The 24,020-nt window shown below is 38.8% G+C and overlaps 1 protein-coding gene across 5 annotated transcripts in view; it reads right to left on the bottom strand.

The window, feature by feature from the left end:
- SLC26A7 (solute carrier family 26 member 7) overlaps positions 1–24,020 on the bottom strand; it is a 175,213-nt gene that overhangs the window by 89,550 nt on the left and 61,643 nt on the right. For all 5 annotated transcript variants that reach the window (XM_034668291.1, XM_034668293.1, XM_019796849.2 and 2 more), the window contains exons 3-4: positions 9,406–9,516; positions 7,455–7,627 (exon numbers count right to left, since the gene is read on the bottom strand). In XM_034668291.1, the coding sequence (XP_034524182.1) occupies positions 7,455–7,627; positions 9,406–9,516 (284 nt within the window). The remainder of the gene's footprint in view (positions 1–7,454; positions 7,628–9,405; positions 9,517–24,020) is intronic.

The following is a 24,020-nucleotide window of genomic DNA, read 5'->3' as shown; positions in this document are numbered from 1 at the left end:
ATAAAGCTGTTTTTAAAGGGCCTATAATCTCATCTACAACATAGAAACCTATCACATTACATTATTGTGGTTGTATAAGTGCACTTTATACTAGCAATATAAAAAAAAATGGCAAGGAGAAGAGAAACAGGAATTACTTCTTTGCCTAAAGGACAATGAATGAGAGATATTTGAAAGCATTTATGTTTATGATGGACACATAAACAGCTTACCTAAAAGGTGATCAAACCACTACAAGGCAAGTCTGTTTATTTGGTGAAAGCAGCCTACAGTAAGGAATGCATCATTCTCAGGGCAAGAAAGACCAAGTAGACAAAAAAATGAATAAGAATATTGAAAACTTAATAACTAATCAATAAGATAGAACTTACAGCTAAACACTAAGAGACTATCCCTTCTCCCCAAGTGCTCATGAAACAGTCACAAAAATTGATCATAGATTAGGTTACAAGGAAAACATCAGTAAATTAGAAAATGTAGAAATATTACAAACAGCTCTCTCTGACCACAATGCAATAACACCAGAAATTATTGGCAAAATTAAAAAACAAAAAGGCCCATTTGTTTGAAAATATAAAACCTTTTCCTAAATAATTGTTGGGTGAAAGGGGAAATATAAACTGAAAATACTGCATTTCTAAAAAAAAAATATTGACAGTTAAACACTATCAGAATGTATAGAAAACATTTCAAACAAGGAGCATGGGAAAATTCACTAAATGCACTAAATGCTTTTAATCAATAAAAATTTTTAAATTATAATAAATGATAGAATTCCATACTCAAAAACTAGAAAAAGAATAACTAAACTAAAAAGAAAGCAAAAGATAGGAAATAAAATTAAAAGTAGAGGTAGCAATAGAAAAAAGTAGACATACTGTTTCAAAATCCTAGTTTTTTTTAAATAGAGAATTAAAATAGGCAAACCACTAGCTAACTTGATCAAGAAAAAAAAGAGCAAAGTATAAATATAAAACTAAAAATGTCAAAGCAGAAAACATTTAAACAAGAAACTGTTTAAAAATCATAAGAAATCAAAGACCTACATACAAGAAAATTTGAAAAGCCAGATAAAAAGGACAATATTCTAGGGAAATACAGATTACCAAATTTGACCATATGGGAGTCAGAGTGCTGCAAATGACAACTTTATAGAAGAAATAGAGAACGTTATCAAGAAATTACCACCAGGGGCGCCTGGATGGCTCAGTCAGTTAAGCATCTGCCTTTGGCTCAGGTCATGATCATCAGGGTCATGACTGAGCTCTGCATGCTGCCTGCATCTGGCTCCGTGCTCAGTGGGGAGTCGGCTTCTCCTTCTCCCTATGCCCTCCCCCGCTACTTGTGCTCTCTCTGTCTCTCTCAAATAAATAAAATCTTTAAAAAAATTAATAAACAGAATCTAAAACCACATTAAGAACAAAACACACCATGATCAAGTGGGAGTTATTTGAGTGATTTAAGATTGGTTCAATGTTAGGAAGTCCATTAATATAACATATAATAGACTTCATAGGAAAAAAATCACATGATTATCTCTATAGATGCTGAAAAAGCCTGCAGCAATATTCAACACTTTTTCTAGTTTCTATTAAATACACAAAAATGTAAAACAATAAATAATTCCTTAACATGGTAAAATATATACACTCTATTCTCAAGGCTAGCATCTTAATGGAGATGGCTAATGGCATTTTTAGCAAGTTCAAGAAAAGCCAAAAAATATTCTACTGTTTCCACTATTATTTACCATTATAGCAGAGGTATCATCTAATGCAATTGAACAAGAGAAATCATGAGTCATATTAATTTGTAAAAAAAAAAAAAAGGAAAAATACCTCCTTAAAATACTAGAAAATCAATGAATAATAAAACTCATTTAAACAGCAAAAACAACAAAACAAAACAAAACTCGATAAGGTATCAGGATATATAATGAACAGACCAATCTCCATATGTACATGTACACAATACTGGAGATTGCTGATTCACTTTCCTCATCCAATAATAATACTATTCTTTCCTGATAATGACATGCTCAGTTACCCCTCTCCCCACTAGATTATATCTTCTATGAAAAGTGACCTGAGCTGTTCATTCTCTTTCTCTGGTTTTCCCAACGTCTAGCTAGCTGGCTAGAGTAGAGTTCCAAAAAGTTATTTTGTGTCTGGTACTGATGTTTAATATTTCTAGCAACTATCACATTCTTTATCACTAGCAGAATCCCAATTTGTTCACTTTTCTTTTTGTGAGGTATTCAAGGAAGGAGTTCCTTTCTACATCCCAGAGGTGAATTTTAATTAGTCTAAGACAATTATGGTGACATTATCCCTCAGCCCACTGGCAGTTCATTTAAGAATGGGCCTGTGATACTTCCAAGCAGCAGAAATCCACCAGGGACTTTCTAGTGTCAGTTTTTACTCCCGACAAAGAAATGCACAAGGAGAAACTGCCATTTTTCTGAGTCTTGATGTGATTGTGTGAGGACATGTTGCTTGGCACGATGGCAGCGTTCTGAAACCATGCAGTCATGGACTGAGAGGTCACCCGGGAAGAAAAGTAACCAGTCAAGAATGGCATAGCAGGAAGCTATAAAAAATATAGGCTATTGCGAAAATTATAGTTACTGAATTAACAACCAGGGACTCTGCTACTACCAGAATTCTTCTTACATGAAACACTAAACTCCATCTTTTAAGCCACTTTTGTGTATAAATTATATGTTCTGCAGCTGACAGCATCTTAACAGATACATTTGTTAAATAAAGAAATGAGTGGGAAAAAAATCAATAGCTTTTATAGACAGAAGCAATAACTAGCTAGAGGACATAATGGTAAAGAAAGCTCCGTGTACAATGGCAACAAAGATGATGAAATACTTAGAAATAAATGTGCAAAACATGTATGAGGAAACACTCCTGAAAGACTTGAAAGTCTAACAAAAGTAGACTTGAACAAAAATAAAGGCACCTGTTCTTGGATAAGATAACTCCATGTCATAAAGATCTCAATTTAACACAATCCCAATATCAACAAGTTTTTTTTAATGGAGCTAGACACGTTGATGCTAAAGTTCAGGAGAAAGAAGAAACTTGCAGGCATAGCCAAAAACACACTAAGACGTAAAACCTACAAAGGTGGACCAGTCCTACCAGATTAAACCATAGTACAAGTGTCCATAATTAAAAAGGGTGCTATTGCCACAAGAATACACTTACAGACCAGGAGAATAGAATAGATCAGATCTAAGTAAATGTGGAAATGGTAAAGGTGGCATCATAAATCGCAGAAGCAAAGGTGAGACCTTTCATGAACATCACTGGCTCAACCGGGCAACTACTTGGAAAAAGAATACAATTAGATCTTTATTTCCCACCACACACAAGAATAAACTCCCCACAGATCAGGAAAGTAAACGTTTAAAAAAATTCATATAGAAAACAATTTAATACATTAAATTTTTAAAAATATGGTGAATTCCTCTATACACTTAGGGTAAGGGAAAGTTTTCTAATATTGACAAAGTCCGGGGGCGATGAAAAAGTGACTGATAAATCTGACTACATAAATTTCTTCAATTGCATGGTAAAATAAATTGCATGTTGAATTAGACTAAAATACTTGCAGCATATATCACAGATGAAGGGCTAATATCCATAATATATAAATAACTCTTAAAATTTGAGGGAAAAAGGACCAAAACCCTAATAGAAAAATTAGAAAAATATATGAATATAAAATATAATCCACAAAATGGATAAAAAATGGTCTTAAACATATGCAAAGATGTTATAATTTTCCATCACTCATAATTTAAGAAATGCAAATTACCCTTGAATATGATTTCTTACCTACCTAATTAATTAAAAATTAAAAGTCTGACAACACATTCTGTTGGTGAGGCTGAGGGTGTTCTCATGTATTTCTGTGGGAATGCAAACTGCTACAACGCTTTTGGAAGGGAATTTGAAAATATCTAACAAAGCTACATATGCATTGACCTTCTGATCCAGTAATCCCATTCTAGGAATTCACCCTGAACAGACACCACCACCAATTTGAAAATACACATGCACATACATAGTAGCATTGTTCACAAATGCAAAATGCTGGGATCAACTTAAATGCCCAATTACAGGACGTATGTTGAATAAACAATGGCATATCCACATAACCCAGCACAATGCAGCAGTAAAAAAGCATGAGGGGCATTTCTAGGAGCTGACATGGAATGATTTCCAGGATATACTACTGTTAAGTGAAGAAAAACAAACACAAAAGAATGCTACCTTTCATGAAAGAAAGAAGGGTAAATAAGAAAACGCTCATTTTGCAAAAGTATAAACCAGAAATGAACAAGACAGTTTACCCATAGGAGGTGGGTGAGAATAGAGCAGAAAGGAGAGGGAGACTGGAGGTGGGGTGGGGAGAATGACAGTTCTCTGATGTACCTTTTCTCAGAGTCTCCTCCTGTTGTAATAATTAAGTCTAACAAATTTCAGACTCAATTCTTTTAAAATCACAAAATTATTACCTCGCATGATGTCTGCTATTTCTTGATTTTCAGATTCTGAACAGCTCATCTTTTAATTCACCAACTTTTCTGCAAATCTACCATGTGTGGAGCGTTAGGCTAAGTGCTATGAAAGTTGGAAAACAGATTAAGATACTGTAACCTCAAAAACCTTGTGTTCCAAATAATGTCTTATGTAGAAAACACACCAGAATATTACAAATGTACAGAAAGCTGAAAGAAAGACAAAAAAGGAGCAATCTCAAAATAAAATCAGAAATTTTATGGTTTGAAAACAGTTCGCCATAAGTATACATCTTAATTCTAATTCCTTTATTATTTTATGCCATAGTTTCCTCTGAAAATAACACAAGACATGTCAAAATTAAAGAGAAAGACATACTAGAATCATTAAAACAATGTTAAGAAATCTAAGTCCAGTAAAGAAGTAGAGAAACGGTTCCATGGGAAAGGAAGTTAGATAAATAAAAGCAACAATTTAGTGGAAGAGGTTACTGATGAACTACCAGAAGAGAAGGCAAAAAAGGAAAAGCACTAAGTCACAGAGACCTTATTACCTAATAAAAAAGGCAGATCAGTTCATCAATTGAATGGGTTGCCAGACAATGAGAACCTGTTGCCTGCCATGACCTCTTGCAACACAAAATGCAATAGATGTCTGTATAAGTAAGCCTCTGGGAGTAGGAATCTCTGTTACTTACAGCTGAGGGCATTTCCAACCGATACACGATCTGTGAGCCAGATTGGATGTGACTGTTTCAAACACCTTAATATAATCTTATTAACCTAAATAGTTCCATCAGGTGGAATTAGAAATAAATAAAACAAGGTAAACAAACGCTGTCTGTGTTTGTAGAAGCTGGAAACCTTGGGACTGCCCTCATATTCAGGAGGTTTCAGATCTGAAGGAGGAAAGGAAGAATGAGCGAAAAGCTGGATCCAACAGACCCAACAGACCCTAGGGTTCTGGTTGACAATGGACAGATGAGTTTGGAGGTCAACTAAAGTCCAGCCATCTGTTAAAAAATTGGCTAAAACATAGGTCACATATCCAGGATCAGAGCAAAAGACAAAGGAAAGCAGATGTTTGATGAAGTTATAAGACAAAACATGTGACTCTCTGGATCAGATTTTACATGTAATAAAAGTCCATGAAAATCAAATTATTTTTATTATCTTTAATAATATCCTGTTGTACTCTCATGATTCTAGGGAGTTTCATTCCGAGAAATGAGACATTTATTTTTTATGTTGTTAGAATCCCGACTTTTACTTTTATATTTTATTATTATTTAAATTCTTAATCCAAATATACTAGATAATAACAAAATATCTGATGATTGTTTTAAACTATGGAAAATGGTTAAAGTGAGACAAAGCAGAAGGTTTCTGGGTCTTACTGTTAGTTATACACTCTCCTGGATTTTTAAAAATACTACCATACACTTAAAACTACTTGTTTCATGCTTAAAAGAATAAGAGTAAGTCTAAACCTAGTAAAAATCATAAATTCAAAGAGAGATATGAGTGGAAGATAGTGGGACCAGAAGGAGTAGTGATATTGCTGTGTTAATATAGAGATTTTTATTTTATTTTAAATGAGCAGAAATTAAGGAAAACCTACACCAAATCTATGGCAACATATCCATTTTTGAATCGCCAATTCACATGGCTGATTATTTCTGAGGCGGACACAGATGACAGGTCCATTAGAGGGCTCACAGTGGCCAATCGAGGAAGAAGAGCCCACTACGCTTGCCTGCCAAATCTCAGAATACAAGAACATCATCCACGTTTGAAAAAATAAAAGGAAGGTTGCAGGGTACTCAGGCAACCAGTCTGTATTTCATGAAAGCACAGCCATCACCATACACAACACCTATTGGCCTTCTAGTCTGGTAGTCTCCTAGGCAAAGCTGTCCCTCAGACGGTCTACTCTCTAAAGAACTGGGAAGAGTTGAGTTAATATTGGTCTTACATCCTAAATTCTCCCACACTTTTTACATCGTTGGAAGGCAATGCAATTCTAAGAATTTCTGTTTCCTTCCCTCTAGATCACATCTTTTCTTCTATCCTTCCAATTCCGGACAATCATCAGTTATTTTTCTCCCTTGTTGGCCTTTACATCATCTTTGACCTTGTAAATAATGATAAATGTTATAAAACAGAGCCTCTACCAACCCAGAAAATAGTCACCAGGAAGAATTATAAAACAGAAGAATAAACCAAAAGGGCTATCAGACAAATTCCGTGTCTAAGAGTCAGCACCGTCCTACATTTATTTTATATTTACTTCTGAATTATCTAATTCTGACAACTGACTAGAAACAGCAAATTACATAGTCCAATATTTTGAAGAAATAGAAAGACTAGAGCAGAGTAGACAACAAAACAGCTGCCTGAGGCTAAACGGGGCCAAGTCTGGTGCAGTCTGAGTCGAAAGACCTCACGCCAGCCCATCTTCAGCACAAACGAAATACCACTTGTTACTGCTGTAGGGAGTTAATATCATAAACTCCGAAAATTGGGAAGGACCTGAGAAATCTAGTCACGTCTCTTCCCGTTGTAGGAACTTCTCCTACCTTATCCTACAGTGATGATCCAGTCACTGTATGAACACAAGGACTGCCTCACTGCCATATAAGGAAGCCCATCCCATTTTGTAAAATATTTTTTAGAAAGCTCATTCTTGAAAAGTCAAAAACTGCTTCTCTGTAATTTTGATTTCTTGATTCTGATTCATTTATTCAACTAGCACAGAGTACTCTATGTAGTAGACAGTGTTTCCATAAAGATAAAACACATCAGCCCTTCATCCATCTATAGAGACAAAGACACGAACACAAATAAAAACAAAGCACCAACCGCCTTTCTTTCCATGGTCTCCTTTTCTTTATTCCCAAGTATCAGTGCCACTTACCTGAATCACACCCCCCAAGAAGGAAACGGCTGCAGCAACACCAATCCTTCGCAGCTCGAAGTCCGATAAACCCAGTGCGCTTGTGTTACTCTGCGTGGTGAAGTTCTGGCTGCTCAGAGGGACAAGCCGTTCCACTGCGTTGGCTGATATTAAGGATGTCAAGGCAAAGGTGCCTAAAAGGGCGTGGGGGTGGGGGGAATCTTCTGTTAGTAACGGACTCAATAATAATGGATGGATTCCACCATTAAGTTGACTCCATGGTGTAAAACCAAATAGATCTATTGGAAACACTCCTTTCAGCACCCCGACTCATCCACCCTTCATTCCACTCCACAGAAGAAGCAGACACTTTCCTACATATACACATATTCCTTCAACACACAGCCACACCCACCTCCTTGCTCTTCCCAGGCCATCCGTACATTTTCTCACCTCTGCAGAGCTACCTGCACAGAGAATATCCTCAGGGCAGGGATTAGGATCACAGCTTAGACTTTCATGCAAGTCCTCTATTTATCAATAATATGACTTAAAGCACATTACTCTGAGTCTGCATTACTTCATCTGTAAGCTGGGGGTAATAATACCTACCTTTCAGGATTTAGGGGAAATATAAATGAGATGGTAAATATGAAAACCTCAATAGGCTCAGGGGTTAACTGTGAGCTCTTCCATTTCAATATTAGCCCCGTGCAACTCATTTCAGACTTCTGACTTCTAAAACTGTAGGATAACAAAGTTATCTTATTTCAAGCCACTAAGCTCCTGGTAACTTGTTACACATCAGAAATAGGAAACCAATGCAATCAATAACACAAGCTGACCACTGAAGAAATAGACCCATACTTCGAGGCTGAGATCTTAAGTACACAAAATAAATAGAAATGCCTCTACGGATATTTCTAGTTAAAAGTATTTTTATCATTATTACCTTAATACTTAAGATGAAGGTATCATTTTTGTAATAATAGTAACTAACTTACTAAATCTTATGTAGCAAGTACTAAATTAGACACTCTACATTAACTATCTCATCTAATTCTCCCTACAATCATATGAATGTTTTTTTTTATTTCACTATCCAGAAAGTAGCAAATGGGCCTTTAAAATGTTGTCCAAGGTCATACAACAAATAAGACAACAAAGAAGACACACACCCGGAACCACGTAAGTCTACAACCCAGGTTTTTAACCAGCTTGCTCTATTATCAGACTATTTGTGATAGTTCACATTTTATTTAGTAAAGCAGAGGTAGACAAGGTAAGAGATAAACTAATTAAAGGGATTATGGATTCTAGCTTCAAAGAAACCTGAAATATCATTTAGTCCAAGTATCAATTACATAAAAAATGTTTTTCAATATTTGAGTGACTAAATTTGATAGCTTTTTCTTTCCCTCAAAGAACTTACCTTCTCTCATTTCACTGTAAATTCAAAATATATGCCCTTCTCTCATGACCTTTTTACAACTTAAAAATGCAAAGAATCTTTAAAATAAAATTGATTATGTAATAATACAGCAATAAGTCACAGTACATATTGAGTAACTAAGGCACAGAGAGTTAAATGTCTTGCTCTAATATTTGCTGAGGTTTTCAGAAGTAAAGCTAGAATTGCTTTGGAAATGTAATCAGTAACTAACGAGCACTTTTTTTTCAAGATTTATTTATTTATTTTAGGAGTAGAGAGAGAGAGCCCATGCACATGTGCACACACATGGGCGTGGAGGAAGGGGCAGAGGGAGAGGAAGCGAGTGTCTTAAGCAGTTTCTGTGCTGAGTGTGGAGCCCATTGTGGGGTTTGATCTCATGACCTTGAAATCACAACCTGAGCTGAAATCTGGTTTATGAGTTGGAAGCTTAACCAACTGTACAAGCACCCTTCTAATGAGCACTTCTGAGTCTTTTTCATTAGTAACATGAGAAGCATAAACAGAGACAGAAATTATTACCTGTGGCAACATGACGTCCCATTCCAAATATGGCGTAAATGATGGCAGGAAACAGAGACCCATATAAACCAAACACTGGGTGCACAGATGAGAGAATGGCAAAGGCCAACCCTGTCAAGCAGACCCAGGTAATTAGGACTATTTTATAACTCCAAGATACAGTCTACTACAAAGCAGAATGGATATTGGTTTTTTAATGACAAAAGGAACTATGACTTAATTATTCTACTTGCTCAATGAGATTCGAGTGTTACTATCCTAAATAACAGGAAATTCCCTCATTAGCTCACATTTAAATTTCAATTCTAAAAACCATTATTTTTGGAACACTGTCTTTCCTTTGATTACAGAGATGTCTACAAGAAAACATTGGTTTCGAGAGTCCTCCTGGTAAAAGTAATAACATCATAAGCAAAATATCTCCACACACACTTTGAGAAGCATTTCTACATTTTTTGTATCATTTCATTGGCATGGTGGGATAGGCAGGCTAGCAGCATTACTGCTGGCAGATGAGAAGATCAGGAAGGCTGGGGCAAGAAGGATGTGCACTCAAGGCTGCTGGCTGGCAGCTGGTTGGCCAGCCTTACACTGTGTCATAGCGGCAGGGCAACGTGTGGACCCATGCACTTGCCATCCTGGACCCCAACCTATTACAGATATAGTTTCTTAGAGTGAAAAAAAATCAACTTTGTTTATTCAAAGAGTAGGTAAGGAGTAACCCATAACTGTTCATTTTTATTCCTCATAGATACCACTGCCTACATAGTTTGTGTGTTACACACACATTGAAAATTTACTTAGACATGTCGAAGTGACCACTAGTGGTTTACATGTGACCAGTACAAGCTCATTAAAGTGATCTTGCTGGTGGCTGGTCCTTGGCATTAAACGGCTAGTTAAGCTAGGTGCTGATAGAGCCATTCAAGTCTACACAACTTCTTGATAGGCATTTGCTTGAACATAACGCACTTCAGAAGGTACAAAGACACTTGAGGAAGGAGGCAGCATTAGAATCTAGATTACCCGAATATAAGGTTAAGTCATTATTCACACGAGGAGCCTGACAATATGGCTCCAAGATCAATATTTTTTACCGTTTAACTTTTACTGTTTTAAAATTAAGTTTTAGGGGCGCCTGGGTGGCACAGCGGTTAAGCGTCTGCCTTCGGCTCAGGGCGTGATCCCCGCGTTATGGGATCGAGCCCCGCGTCAGGCTCCTCTGCTGTGAGCCTGCTTCTTCCTCTCCCACTCCCCCTGCTTGTGTTCCCTCTCTCTCTGGCTGTCTCTATCTCTGTCGAATAAATAAACAAAATCTTTAAAAAAAAAAATTAAATTTAATTTCTTTCTGAATAAATAAATGGTACTTATAAATATTTTTTTAAACACTACATTTTAGCTTTAATTAAAATACATAATATGTCTACCAATGTCCGTCCCTTCTTTATTTTTAAAAACCTATCTGGATTGCTATTTACTTACCATGTATTCCTAAATGGTGAAAATGAAAAAAAATTATTCTAGAAGGGGCAGTGGCAGAGGTGCTCTAGCATTTCATACACGCAGGGTGAGAGGCAGCATTCTGGTCGCTAGGAAGGATGACGTTAAGTATTCCCCCACCCCACCAACAAGCCCCTCCTGGCATTTATAGCTTATGCAACGTTGTAAAAATTGTACATTATATCTGCCACACAGAAACCTAGAAAATAACTTTTCCCTTTCATTCTCAGACTAAGTTACCTGAAAATATTACCTATCGAGAGACAGAATGCTGAGCATGTCCAGGTAAGAAAAAATGTGGCCCACATTTCAGATCACCCAGACCTACTAAATCAATGATGGGGGCAAAGGGAAATTGCATGCAGCACCTTTAACAAAAGCATCTTGTATGAATTACATGCACACTAAATTTTGATAAATGTGATAAATATCAACAGGGTAGGAGTTGCCCTATTTGGCTACATTTTTATTCTATCTGCAACAGGAAACAAATAGACAGAGCTAGAAGGAGTGAGATCCTCACCTTTTGCCCAGTGAATAGCTACCTATTTATCTGTTTGCTTTATTATAATACTCCTCTCTCTCTCTCTCCCTCTCTCTCCCCCCCTTACTCTTTCCCTTTTTCCCCTCCCTCCAATTTCCCTCTCCCTCTCTCTCTTTCTCCCTGTCTCTCTTTGAACCCACGCAAAATCTATGTATGGCAAATCTGTTCAAAAACAGAATTTCTTCAGATCTCATACTCTTATCAAATTAAAATGGGAATAATCATGGAAAACATGTTTAACCCAAATCTTTAAGAGATCTCTAAACCTAAAAATGTAAAATATTACTTCAATAGATTCTACAAAAACAACCTCAAAGACCAGAAATCCTGTAGACACTTCCTTCATCTCATCCGACACTGACACTGAGCTTTCCCTTTAAGCAACAATGTGTTTCACCCTCAGCCAGAATCTGCTTCTCTGCTAAGCTGGCAATGAGCAATGGCCAAAATAAAAGAGGAATGGATGGATGCAGATAAACGGTGCTTTACAATGTCAAATACTCTTTCCACAAATAAGAACCATAAAACCCAAGCCATCCTCCCATACAGAGCACGGGGGGCTGGATAAAGTTTTCTTATTCTGATTCATTTATTATTCTGGGTCACAAAATAAGCCACATACATATTTTCATACCCGCACAATCACCCAGCTAAAATATGGTAAAGACTCCAAAAATGATAAAAATATCAACTAGTTCGAGTCACTTACAAATTACCAGAATTACCTACACTCTCCTCCATGTTTATGAAACAGGGTTAAGAGCAAGAGTACAACTCTCCAATTCTATTATTTGGGGAGGAAATACTGCAAATGCTAATAAATATATGTATTACCTAATCTAACTTAGATTAGATGAGAAGCAAGACAACAAAAAGAAGGATCAAGAAACAAAAACAAAGTAAGTATCAGGTCAAAGGATTCCAAAAGGGGATAGGGAGGAAACAGAGAAAAGGGAAGGGGGGGGTGGAGAGAGAGATTGGAGGAGGGAGCCCAAACCTTAAGGTCTTTAGACGGCTGATTATTTTTAAAGATCAAAAATCATATACTGGTAATGCAAGTCTGATATAACCACGAAAGAATGGTCACTTTCTGAAGGGTTTGAAAGATGCGATTTTTAAGAAAACATGTTTTGTAGGTGTAGTAATGGCTATTATACAGAATAGTACAGAAACAGAACAGACTCCTTATTCCCACATCAAAACCATCAGTAGCTTCAGGGCTTGTGAACACTACCATACTTTGGAGGGGCCCTGAGCATGAAGTCAAACATTTCCCACCATTCCCCTTGCCCCTCCACCCCAGGCGGCTGCAGTGCGGATGGCTTTCCTAAACACAGTACCTGACCCCTGAGCGAGAAGAAGCACTGAGGGGGGTAGGTCGCTCTTGAGTCTCTCTCTGCCTCTGCTCCTATTATAATCTCTTGGTTGAAGTGCCTAGAAAGCCACACAGTCACTACTGATGAGAAAGAGAACTGTTTATCACAGAGAAGATGATGTTTAATACTTTAAGATACAGTTTTTAAATTCTGTTTCAGCCATTTTAGCTGGATTTACACGACAGCAATTGTTCAGAAAAATCAAAGAAACCTGGAATTGCAAAAGATCCTGTCTAGAAATTAAGTAATGTGTTGGAAGTTGGGGATCGGGTGCTGGGGTTACACATGGAGAGCCACTCTGTTGGGGACTCCATGTTCTGTTGGCTTAGCGACCTCACCTGTTTATTCTAAGGTCAGGCGGCTAGGACTCAGAAGCCCTGGTTTTACTCCCCTTAGAACTGTGGTCAGTCTTAAAACTCTGTGAATTTCTATAGGAAGTAATACAATTGAATTGTCTCATTAACCTCTCCAATTTCTAGTACACACGAAAGAAAATATTCACAAAAATATCAAGAAGGCTGAACCCAGGCTGACCGCCTCATGCAAACACCCCGGCCTCTGTCCAGCCTGCAGCTAACTGAACAGAGCTGGTGCAACGTCACTCAGCGCTCTATGCAAATTAGAAAAGGGTGCCCCCTACTGGATGATCAACCCCGTCCTTATTTGTGACCTGTGACTGAGGAACAATACCTCAGAAAAGTATAGATAGCTTTCCCTTATCTTCTGTAAAAATGGGAAGCTTTTAGTCTGGTCAATCTCAAAAATATTCATTTCTCAAAATCATGTAAAAACACTGTATTCAATTTAAGTTGCCAAGCAGAAAACAAACATTACTTTTCAGTTCTAAATGCTGGGCCCAGAGATGAATCGTTGTATTGGGAGATGATAGAGGAGCAACTCTAAGATTTGAGATAGAAGCTAATAATCTATTCAACCAGGGGGCAGGTGGTGTTTGTCACCTGCCCCTCTAACCCCTGGTTTTATTTTAAAACCAAAGCCGAGATTCTTATCCAAATAAGTCTTACCACTTAATAAATAATAGCATTATCCAAATGACACCCACGCAGTAAAGATACTTCATAGGAGTAAAAGCCAATAACAAAAGCTTAATTATTTCATATAGATGCCTAGGGGCCGGCAAGTGGAGGTGGCAGAGTGATGTCATGAATACTGAGGATCAGAAGTATTTTTGTGTGCATTTCAGAACTTATTCTGAGCTCAGAATTGCTAAAGATAGAAGCACTTAAAAGTTCTTATTCCAAAGAGTAAGGACTAAGCACCGATAATCCCAAGAGAGTAAGAGAAAGTGTTCGGAATTTAGAGAAAGCACTAACAATAAGACTCAGAGGAAGGAAATAAAGGATCCAGTCCTGTGCTGCATTCCTTAATCACCGACTTAAGGTTCTTATGACTAGCCTTTTTAATGAAAATGAAAGGGCAGTTTGTATGGACAAAGGAAATGGAAGTCAAGGTGATGCTGAGGTGCTTTTCCAGGTTAGCAGTTTAAAAGGAGAAAATGCTACCTAATAAGGTGTGTGCGGTTCTGCTCTCCCCACCTTCCTCCCTTGCTGTCTCTCTCTGCCTCCTTCTCTCTTGCTCTATTTTCATAGCATCTTTTAAAGATTATATTTATTTATTTGAGAGAGAGAGACAGAAAGAGCAAGAGCCAGGTAGAGGGACAGAGGGAGAAGCAGGCTCCTTACAGAGCAGGGAGCCCGATGAGTGCTGGATCCCAGGACCCTGAGATCATGACCTGAAGGCAGACACTTAACCAACTGAGGCACCCAGATGCCCCTCTCTTTCTCTGCTTTTAAAATAATCTCATATTTTCTGATTCAGAGAAGGTGGCAGAAATAACTAGAATCAAGACATTGGGACAGTGGGAAGATAAGAATACTGAATCCCTGCAATTGGCCTAGTAGCTACACATTTTATTTCCTGTTCAAATGAAGAGTCATTTGTCCCAAGAGTTAAATCAGAATTGGCCTGTTTATAAATGGAAAAATAAAAACTAACTTAAAATATGTGGCCATACACACATGCAAAGTCAGGACTCACACAAAGCGTGGAATGTTTCTGGGCAGGTTACCGGCAACATGAAAAAAGGGAATTTTTCATATCACAAAGACCACCAACAATTAGGACCTCAAGAGAAGCAAAGCCTAGACATGCCCTCTCTTCATCCATGGATTCTAGCAGGAAAAACTCTGGGTCCTTACACATCTAAGTTGATTAGTTACCACTGACTCCTACATATCGCTGAGAATATTCACTTCTCAATTTTAGATAAGGCATATAGCCTCCATTTGTAGAGCAAACAACATGGACAAGTACCCCCAAGTTGACCAAAGCCACCACCACAGCTTCAAGCCAACTGAATTCTTCCCAAGTCAGATTTCATTGCCAAGGAGATAGTATGGAACACTTCAAAGTATTTCTGTTCCTCCTCCACTCCCATAGGATGGAATCCCTGCCCGCAACATGGGAATCACCACCTGCCCCCAGCTGAATAGGTCATTAGCTTCTGTGGTAAAACATTTGCTGTTTTTAGCCACCCATCTCCAGTCTCCCTTCCTTTGGTAGCAAGACACCAATTTCCTTCAGAAAGTCCCTCCTGCCACCCAAAGAGCATGGGCTGAGAAAAGGCAGTTGACCCCTGCCTGCCCCAAGCTCTAGGCGGGGACCCATGGCTCAGACTGGCCAATCGGAGATTTGCATTCCCTTCACCAAAGCATCTGGTTTAGAGAAGGACGTGGGATGCATGTATGTTTTATGAAATTCCAGTACACTTTTATTGGAATTGTTTAATGAATACATAATCACTTAAGAATGAATCTCTAAACCTATGTATTAAATACCTTACATAGTAATTAAAGATGAGAAGACCTGAATATTCATCAATATGGAGACCATTAGATGAATTGTGGTATAACAGAACTTCTATGGAATATTATGCAGCTATCAAAAAGAATGAATTAGACCCATATCCATTAACCTGGAGATATGTCCATTATATGTTGTTAGACATGACAAACAAGTTATAGGGGTATATTTTTTTATGTAATACTTTATGTAAAAATCCGAGAAAGAGATTATACATCTTTTTATACATCTTTGAAATCTTTTCACCTTTTACGTTAAGTTTATAAACCTATACGACTTGTACATTTTTAATACTTTTGAAAGCAACCTTAACATTATCCTGAATGTTAGAGAGGTCATTAGATTTTTTTCTAATGGAAGCAAGGTGATGTGATTTGCTTTTTAAAAGCGATCACTCTGGCAGTTATGTGGAAGACACACAAGATCAGTGGAAAGAAAACAGTTACGGAGCTCCTGCAGATACCCAGGTATTGGCAGTAGAGAAAGGAAATGTGGTTCCATCCCATATAAAGAGGCATTACACACAGTCAAAAAACAAATCAGTTCCTTGGCCTGTGGCTTTAACACAGAGCATTTTCTTCCTAGAACATGTCACAGGGCCAAAGGTGACTGGCTGAGTGTGAGTGGATGTAGCAGGAACCAGCTAACATCCTGGTTAGCAGGTTAGCATAAGAAGGCTGAAGGTGTGATCAACAGATCAACACCGAAATTAGAGGAGTGAAGGAACTGCAGGATGCATAGGAAGAGAATTAGGGCAAAAGGCATTAGGGGAAAAGGTCCTAAAGAAGCCAAAGTCTGTGGCAATATGCATGACAAAGACCAGAAACGTCCTTTGAATCGGATAACAGAAGAGCCACTGATGACCTGACCCCTGACTGAGCACTGTTGGGGAATAGGAAGGGGGGGGGAGTGTTAAGGAATGGACCTGAGTGGAGGGAGAACAGGCAGGAAACATGAACCAACCCCTGAAAAACCTTATTAGTGAAGAGAAGAGAAAAAGGCTTGGGGCCAAATGGAGACATGGGATCGAGGAAAGCAGAGTTTATTTTCTTATTAGTTTTAAGACAGGATACACATGAGCCCTTGGGCAGTCAGATTTTTTGTTGTTTTTAGAGAGAGAGGGAGAGAGAGAGGAGAGGCACGGAGGAAGCAGGAGAGAGAGAATCCCAAGCAGGCTCCATGACCAGTGCAGAGCCCAATACAGGGCTTGATCCTACAACCCTGAGATCATGACCCGAGCCGAAATCAAAGTTGGATGCCTAACCAACTGAGCCATCCAGGAGCCCCCAGGCAGTCAGGTTTTATAAGCCCTAAATCTTATACATTTTGAAAGGCTTCCTAGAAAAAAGATAAAGTTACAACACAAAATTAGTTACAAAGGTGAATATTTATTTAGACTGAGAAATCACACTAAATTATAAATTCTAAAAAGCTGACAAGCTCCATGACCAAACATCCATAAAAAATAATATACTATTTTTATTAATTAACTGCCTGATGTAACTCTATACGTCTTTATTCCCCTTATAATTTTAGGCTGGATATTCTTTGAACACTTCTTTATCTGACAATGATTTTTATAATAGTTGCTATAGAGCGAATGGAAAGATAAATATGGCATTCCTCTTGCACATCAGAGATTTTTAATATATCATTTCAGGTGTTCTTGGCCTCGCCCGTCTCTCATAGCTCTGCAGGGGCTGTCAGACTCCACGCAGTGCAATTTGACAGTTTCTCTTTTTCTCACCCTGGCGTTTCTCTGTTGACACCTGCTCTGCAATTCTGTTAATGCCCAGACTCCCACATGTCAGCTCAGAGGAGCACCCAAGGGGTGTGACTTTGACCAGTGACAGAGTAAACTAGTGAATGCACGTTTCCTCATTTCTCCAAACTGAAAGATGGTCTGGAGGTGCAGTCATACCTTTGGGGGCACGGACCCAATGCCAGTCCATGTGACACCCTTGGAGAAAGCCAACCCCATTACAGGCATCCTCCTGTTGTCTTCCCTTCACAGTCCCTCCCCCTGCCCTCTGGGCTTGCATTCCCTAATTACAAAGTTGCACAGAAGCTCTCTGAGTCAGGCTCCAGTTTCTGGGGAATCAGACTAAAGTAATCATTGTGTATTTAAGTTTGTTTTTTATTACTGATAGATCAGAAATTTTTATTTTAGCTGTATAACTAGTTATTAATATCACCTGCAATTCAAACTGTCAAATTGAGAAAGCCTCTTTTGAGATTTTGGATAGCTGTAAGATTTCAGGGCATTTCAAGTTTTCTTGTGCAGAAACTTAAATATTATTTGAGAACTGCTGACAATAATTATCCAGTTTCTTGATAATGCCCTTGTTATATTACTGTCTGATTAGTGTTATTTCATCTCTGTCTGTGTTAGCCACTTGTGGCAACTTCCTCTTAGCCAGATCCCCAAAATATCCACAGTCATGCCAATGCCTCCCAACAGAAGAGGCATGACCCAAGGGCAGCTGAGTTGTGAAGAGGCAGTGTTCTTAATCAACTTCTACTAAAAATACCTCACTTTGGAAATTTTATGAATATACATGACCATGGAAGACAACTGACCTTGAAGGGGCACAAACAAATGGAGATGCAGTACTGAAGATGATGGATTCAGCATGGAGCTACAAGTATGATGTGTTTTTTATGTGAATTACCAAGGGCTATGGGAGGACGATGAGCCTCTCCTTGAGAGGAGTGTCCGGGGGATAATGCCCTTGAATGAGAGAGCAAGCTTTTAAGAAAGACGAACAGGTTGAGAGAATAACTTGTGAACATTTTGCAAGGGTGTATTATTATTCCCTAAGGAAGAGGGGATCCTAAGGGTGCACTGGGAAAGGCTGGCTGCAAAGCTCTCCCTGGAAATAACAAGCCAGGGTGTATTAGAAGAAGGGAAAGGGGAGGACAAATGATAAAGGAAGGGTCTGATTTTGTGCGGAGTTCAAGGATCACAGGAGCCAGAGGCAAGTGTGCAAGTATAAACTCAAATATACACAACATACGCCGCCACTTTGTTTCTTCTTACGGTATTTACTTGGGACTCTGAGACCCTAATTAGGAAGAGAAAGAGACTGCAACAGGGGTCCCTGGTTTCCGGGTCTTGAACTAGGTCAGTTTGAAGGACTTTCTCCGGGTCACTTCCATCCTTTAATATTTTTAATACTAGAGTTGTTACCTAACTATATTCAAAACTGTAATTTTCAAAGGGAAAAAAAGAAGTAATCCCTTAGCCTTAGTGACATAATTATGTAAGTAAATATCAGACCATGCGTGTGAGATTATATCACTTTTCAGGCTGTGATGGTTTCAATCATTTCAAAAATGGAGTATGTGCAGCCACCATGCTCGGAAAGGGTTAATTTACCCTTAAAGATAACCCAGCTACTTCCTGAACGGATTCATTAGCTCCCCAGTTTCAAGTGCCTACGTGTGTTAAGGGCAAACAGAAAGGCCCACATGAAAACGAGGAACTGTTTGAGCAGAGGAAAGGCACACTTCGCTAATCTCTGACTCCTGACAAAACTGAGAAGCCCTTGTCTGTGCAGACCAGCGCGTACAGCCACAGACCGGGCTGCCGCTCCCTCCTCACACAATGCAGCCTCAGAGCCAGGCGGCTTGGCCACACCGATCCTACCAAAGCAAGAACGAGCCTCCTGTCTGCCCAGTGCCGTCCTCCAGCAACACCCCCAGTTTACACACAACAAGCTAGATGACAGTGATCATGAACCCACGGGGTACAAATAGTCATTAAAATGTTCTTTGACCCAGTCATGGATATAAGTGCTGACTCACAGACCTTGAGACCCAAACAGAATGATACAATGAGCCTAAAATGCTAATTCGGTTATTTGGCACCTCTTCCCATTCCCTTTCGGATTTGTTTTCATTTCTGTTTCTGTTTTTTAACTGGGCAGGCAGGGGAGGGAAGGGAAATGGGAGAGAGACAGAATATGTGCACATTCATGCACTGAGTGCCTGCAGGTGTTCAATGATATCTGTCTAGCAATTGCTATCAGTAATAGTTAGAAGTAAGATTTCAAGTACCCATCCTGGAGAATTTGGGAGGGCCCCCTAAACATTTTGTAAGATGCCTAGAATTTCTCTAACTTAATCGTTTTGGAAGATTTCAGGCAAAAACTGGTATTTTCCATCTTCTTACCTTCCTTTTACCTTCAGTTAGCAGAGCTAAAACCTAGACGTAGGAAGACATCTGTCTTAAATGAAACCCATACTATGTGCCAAGCACTTGACGTACATCAATTAACAACCCAGATAAAAATCCCCACCTTTCTGGAGTTTACGTTCTCATGGGAAATAGAAGACAGCAATCATAGCATTAAAATAACATTTATTAAGCACTTCTTTTGTACCAGATTCCGTCCTGAACACTTTATTTTCTCTCATTTAATCCCCAAAGTAACTCTATGTACTGGGTGTTATTACCCCAATTGTACATACAGGAAGCAGCTAAAGAAGTTGAACAAGTGATGTAGTTGGAATTCAAAATTGAGGTCTCTCTGACAGTTATTCTGTAAGTACTTAAACCTTTTACTGCGTACCCGAATCCACATTCAATTTCATCAGACATACAAAGGGGCATGAGATATGAACTCTACGGTTCTTGCCTGAAACAAACAATTATACGCGCAGTTTACAGAATCATCAGTATGGTCAGAGTTCAGAGAAGATAGAGAAATATGGGAGCCATAGTCACAGAAAGTTATACTGAAAGGTAAGAACTGAAGTGGTGGTTGAGGATAGAAAGAATTTTTTTCCACAAGTTGCCCTCATTTCTAAAGAGCTGTGAAGCACTTTGTTCTGGTATATCTGAGTTTATCATTAAAAATATTTTCCAGGGCTCTTGTCGAATTTCACGTTTGGTTCATTCTTTATGTCCTGGGAACTCTATGTTTCATACATGCATTCTACCATGTCAACCACACTCTTCCTAGAACTCTGACCTACTGATCCCAGGGCACCATGATGCTTAGGGGCTATGTGTTCTTATTCCCCTTTGCTAGCTTCTCAGCCCCTGAAATGTCAGTGTTCCCCCAAGTTGCTTCCATTCTGGTTTCTCTTTCTGTTCTACAAACTAATCAAGAATTATCCCATCCAACCCCATGACTATAATCTTTCCTATTTAGAATTTCTCCTCACTAGTCTTTCCTAACTAGTCTCTTGCCTCTGCCAACTATGTAATAGAAGCTGCTGCTAGAGTGATTATTCAGTAACACAAACCTTTGTCACACCCTGGCATCCCTCAAGATCCACCAATGTTCTCCATCACCTTGGAAAATAAGCCCAAACACTTTGTGCATGTTGTTTGAGCCTTTTACGATGGGGGCCCTGCTACCCTCTCCAGCTACAACTCCCATCAAATGAGATTACCAATGAGTATTTCAACAAACTGTGTTCTTTCATTCTTTTTACCCTTGCATATGTTTTTTTCTCCTGTCCATAGTGCCTTTATCTATGGACTACCTGGGAAACTATTATTTAGCCTTCAAAAGCCAGTCAAAGTATAATTTCCTCTTGAAACTTTCCCTAACTACAAACCTCAACCCCACTCCAGCAAGACTTGATCATGCTATCAATGTAATTACCATACCTTGTATATTCCTCATTTATACTACTACCAAAATTATTAAAATTATCTGCTTTTGTGTCTAGGTCTTCAATTAGATTGTGAGATCTACTGTTAAGGAAGATAAGAAAAATTCTTTCCATTTATAAGTAAACTATTATGTGTCAAGTACTGGGATCTTTTTCATAGGGCTCCAATAAAGACAGAAAGGGTCCTAGAAGTAACGTGATACATTTACCCAGATTTGTCAGATACCCATTTACCCAGGATATGAGGAGAGAAACAAAGGGTCAAAGCAAAGAAAGGTACTGGTTATCTGTTGGATGGAGGCATAAGCAAGGTCAGGTAGTCAAGAAACTGTAAATAATTCAGGAAATGAGGTTAATAAGCAGTTTGTTGCGGAGGCCAGTATCAACCCAACGGTGCTGAAGGCCAGTTTTCTGAGAGGTGCTAACCACATTGGACCGAGAATGCCTGGGAGCTTTAAGACTTCTCATAGGTCCTGATGTTCTTCCCCCTTGAACACTCTACCTGAGTAAATCTCAACAGGAATTGCCCCATGGCATCTTTCAGTGTTTTTACTGAGGACCACGTTTCCATAACACCCATCTAGACAAAACACTAGACCACGGAGCAGCAGAGGGCAAGAACTTTCGTCCCTCTTTACGTTAACTGCTGGCTACTGCTTCTTCCCTCTCTTTGCCAGCCAGGTGTATTTTCTCACTGCCTCCCATGGGCTCAAGTCCAACCACCAAAATCTGAAGCCTCCTCATATACTGGGTAGAAAATTAGAAAAGACATAGAGATCTGTCCATGCTGCTGGTTTCCTAGACTATAACTCAGACCCTTTTTATCCAGAATCTTGGACCCAGGTCCTAATCCTGAGTTGTTCCTATATTTCACTTTAGCTTCTGACACTTTAGTCCCCAGTTTTACCTTTTGTGTCCTGCTCCCACTGGTGGACATCCAGGTGCTAAACTGTATACCCACCAGGATGAATTTGTATGTCTTAGCTCACTTCCTGAACTTGACCTCAATCCTACTTTCTCAAATGGCTTGATTCTATCCCACTCTCTCCAGTTACAGCTACAACCTCAGCTCAAGCAGTGGAGCAGAAGTTCTCAGACCCCTTCTCCCCACCACCCTCCACCTCCCCCACCCAAGAGGAGGGCTGCTAATTGGAGATGTCAAAGTTGAACAATCCGATGAAGACATATTTCTCTTTTTTTTATTCTAATTCTAGTATATTTAACATACAGTGTTAGTTTCAGGTATACAATATAGTGATTCAACAATTCTATACACTACTCAACATTTATTGTGATGTGTACTCTTAATCCGAGGACACATTGCTTGATGGGCAAAGGTATATCCACACATATACGTTTTCCTCTCTTCTACTATTTCTTCATCCATGCTCCTAATATGATAAAACGACCGGGGCCTGCCTCAAGGTAAGCTCTGATATATGTCTCTCTTGCTCTCTTTTCACAAGCACATACAAACCTTAGCTTTACAAGAAAGAATACCTCTTTGGTCTCAGGTCAAAGCTGTTTTTGATACAATCCAGCTTAGCTAGAGCTGTGCTTTAAACAGTAAGGCAGCAGAGAAGGTGGGACACTGGTTGCCCTTCCCTAAATGTTACCTGTGTATGTAGTTCCCTTGAGAGCCTCTCCAGAGAAAGAATGATGAGCAGGACTCGATTTCTTAAAATGCCATTTCATGTAATACCATATGTCTATACTGATCAAGTCTTGCCAGCTGTTTAAGACTGCCACTTGGATCTCTACATTGGTCCAGTTTTTACCACCAACAATTCATTTCATGTTATGTTATATAGATGGGCTTGTACCACTTTTCATGTTCCTAAACAAAAACACATTCTTTGGCAGGTGCCTACGTTAAACAACCTACTCACAGCAGAAAGTGGCTGAAACCAATACTCAACAAACTTTCATTAAGAAAATGTTCCCACCCTTACGTACCCACACCAGATTGAGATCTTCAAGGCTGAATAACAAGATCATATTCTCATATACTTTGTACAAATTTCTGAGGAAGGAAAAATAATAAGGCCCTTGTGGGCTGGATTGTTGTCTTATACTTCTCTGCCTCTTTCCAAGAACATAGCAAAATACTGTGTATTCTTTCAAGTATGTTTTTTAACAGAAATGAATAAAGCACCCTAGGAAGACAGATTAGTGTTCTTGAAAACAAAATAATTAGGTGGCAGTAGGTACTTCCAAGAACTACACATAAGAAATCAAACCCAAACTGTGTGGGTAATGATGAAAGTTTATTTCCCTCTGGTAACTGGTTTGTGGTGGTCTTAGAATTGTTATTAGCAAACCACAGTATAATCAGCTGTCTGATTCACAGCATCAGTGGGCTCAGGGCTAAGCGATATTACAAGTGGGTCTCCCAGAGTAGATTTACATATATTTAAGAACCACAACTACATGCAAACAAAATTCCTACAGACACACATTCTCTAGGTTCACAAAGACTGTTAATCAAAGATCATTGGTTCTAATCGCTAGAGGGGTTAAGACAAATCACATCATTCTTTCATACCATACATACCATACACCTGTCATACAGGTGAGAGCTCACAAGAGTGAAAATAAAAAATTACCATGACCAAGAAGCTTCAGGACCAACAGACCTAGAAGCTGATAAAGCAGAAACAGTGAGAGACTGAAAGTTTCCATGG

This window comes from Ailuropoda melanoleuca, chromosome 9 (genome assembly GCF_002007445.2).
Source record: "Ailuropoda melanoleuca isolate Jingjing chromosome 9, ASM200744v2, whole genome shotgun sequence".
In the NCBI taxonomy this organism is placed as follows: domain Eukaryota; kingdom Metazoa; phylum Chordata; class Mammalia; order Carnivora; family Ursidae; genus Ailuropoda; species Ailuropoda melanoleuca.
Note: the sequence above shows the minus strand (reverse complement) of the source record. Positions and strands in the feature narration are given on the sequence as shown.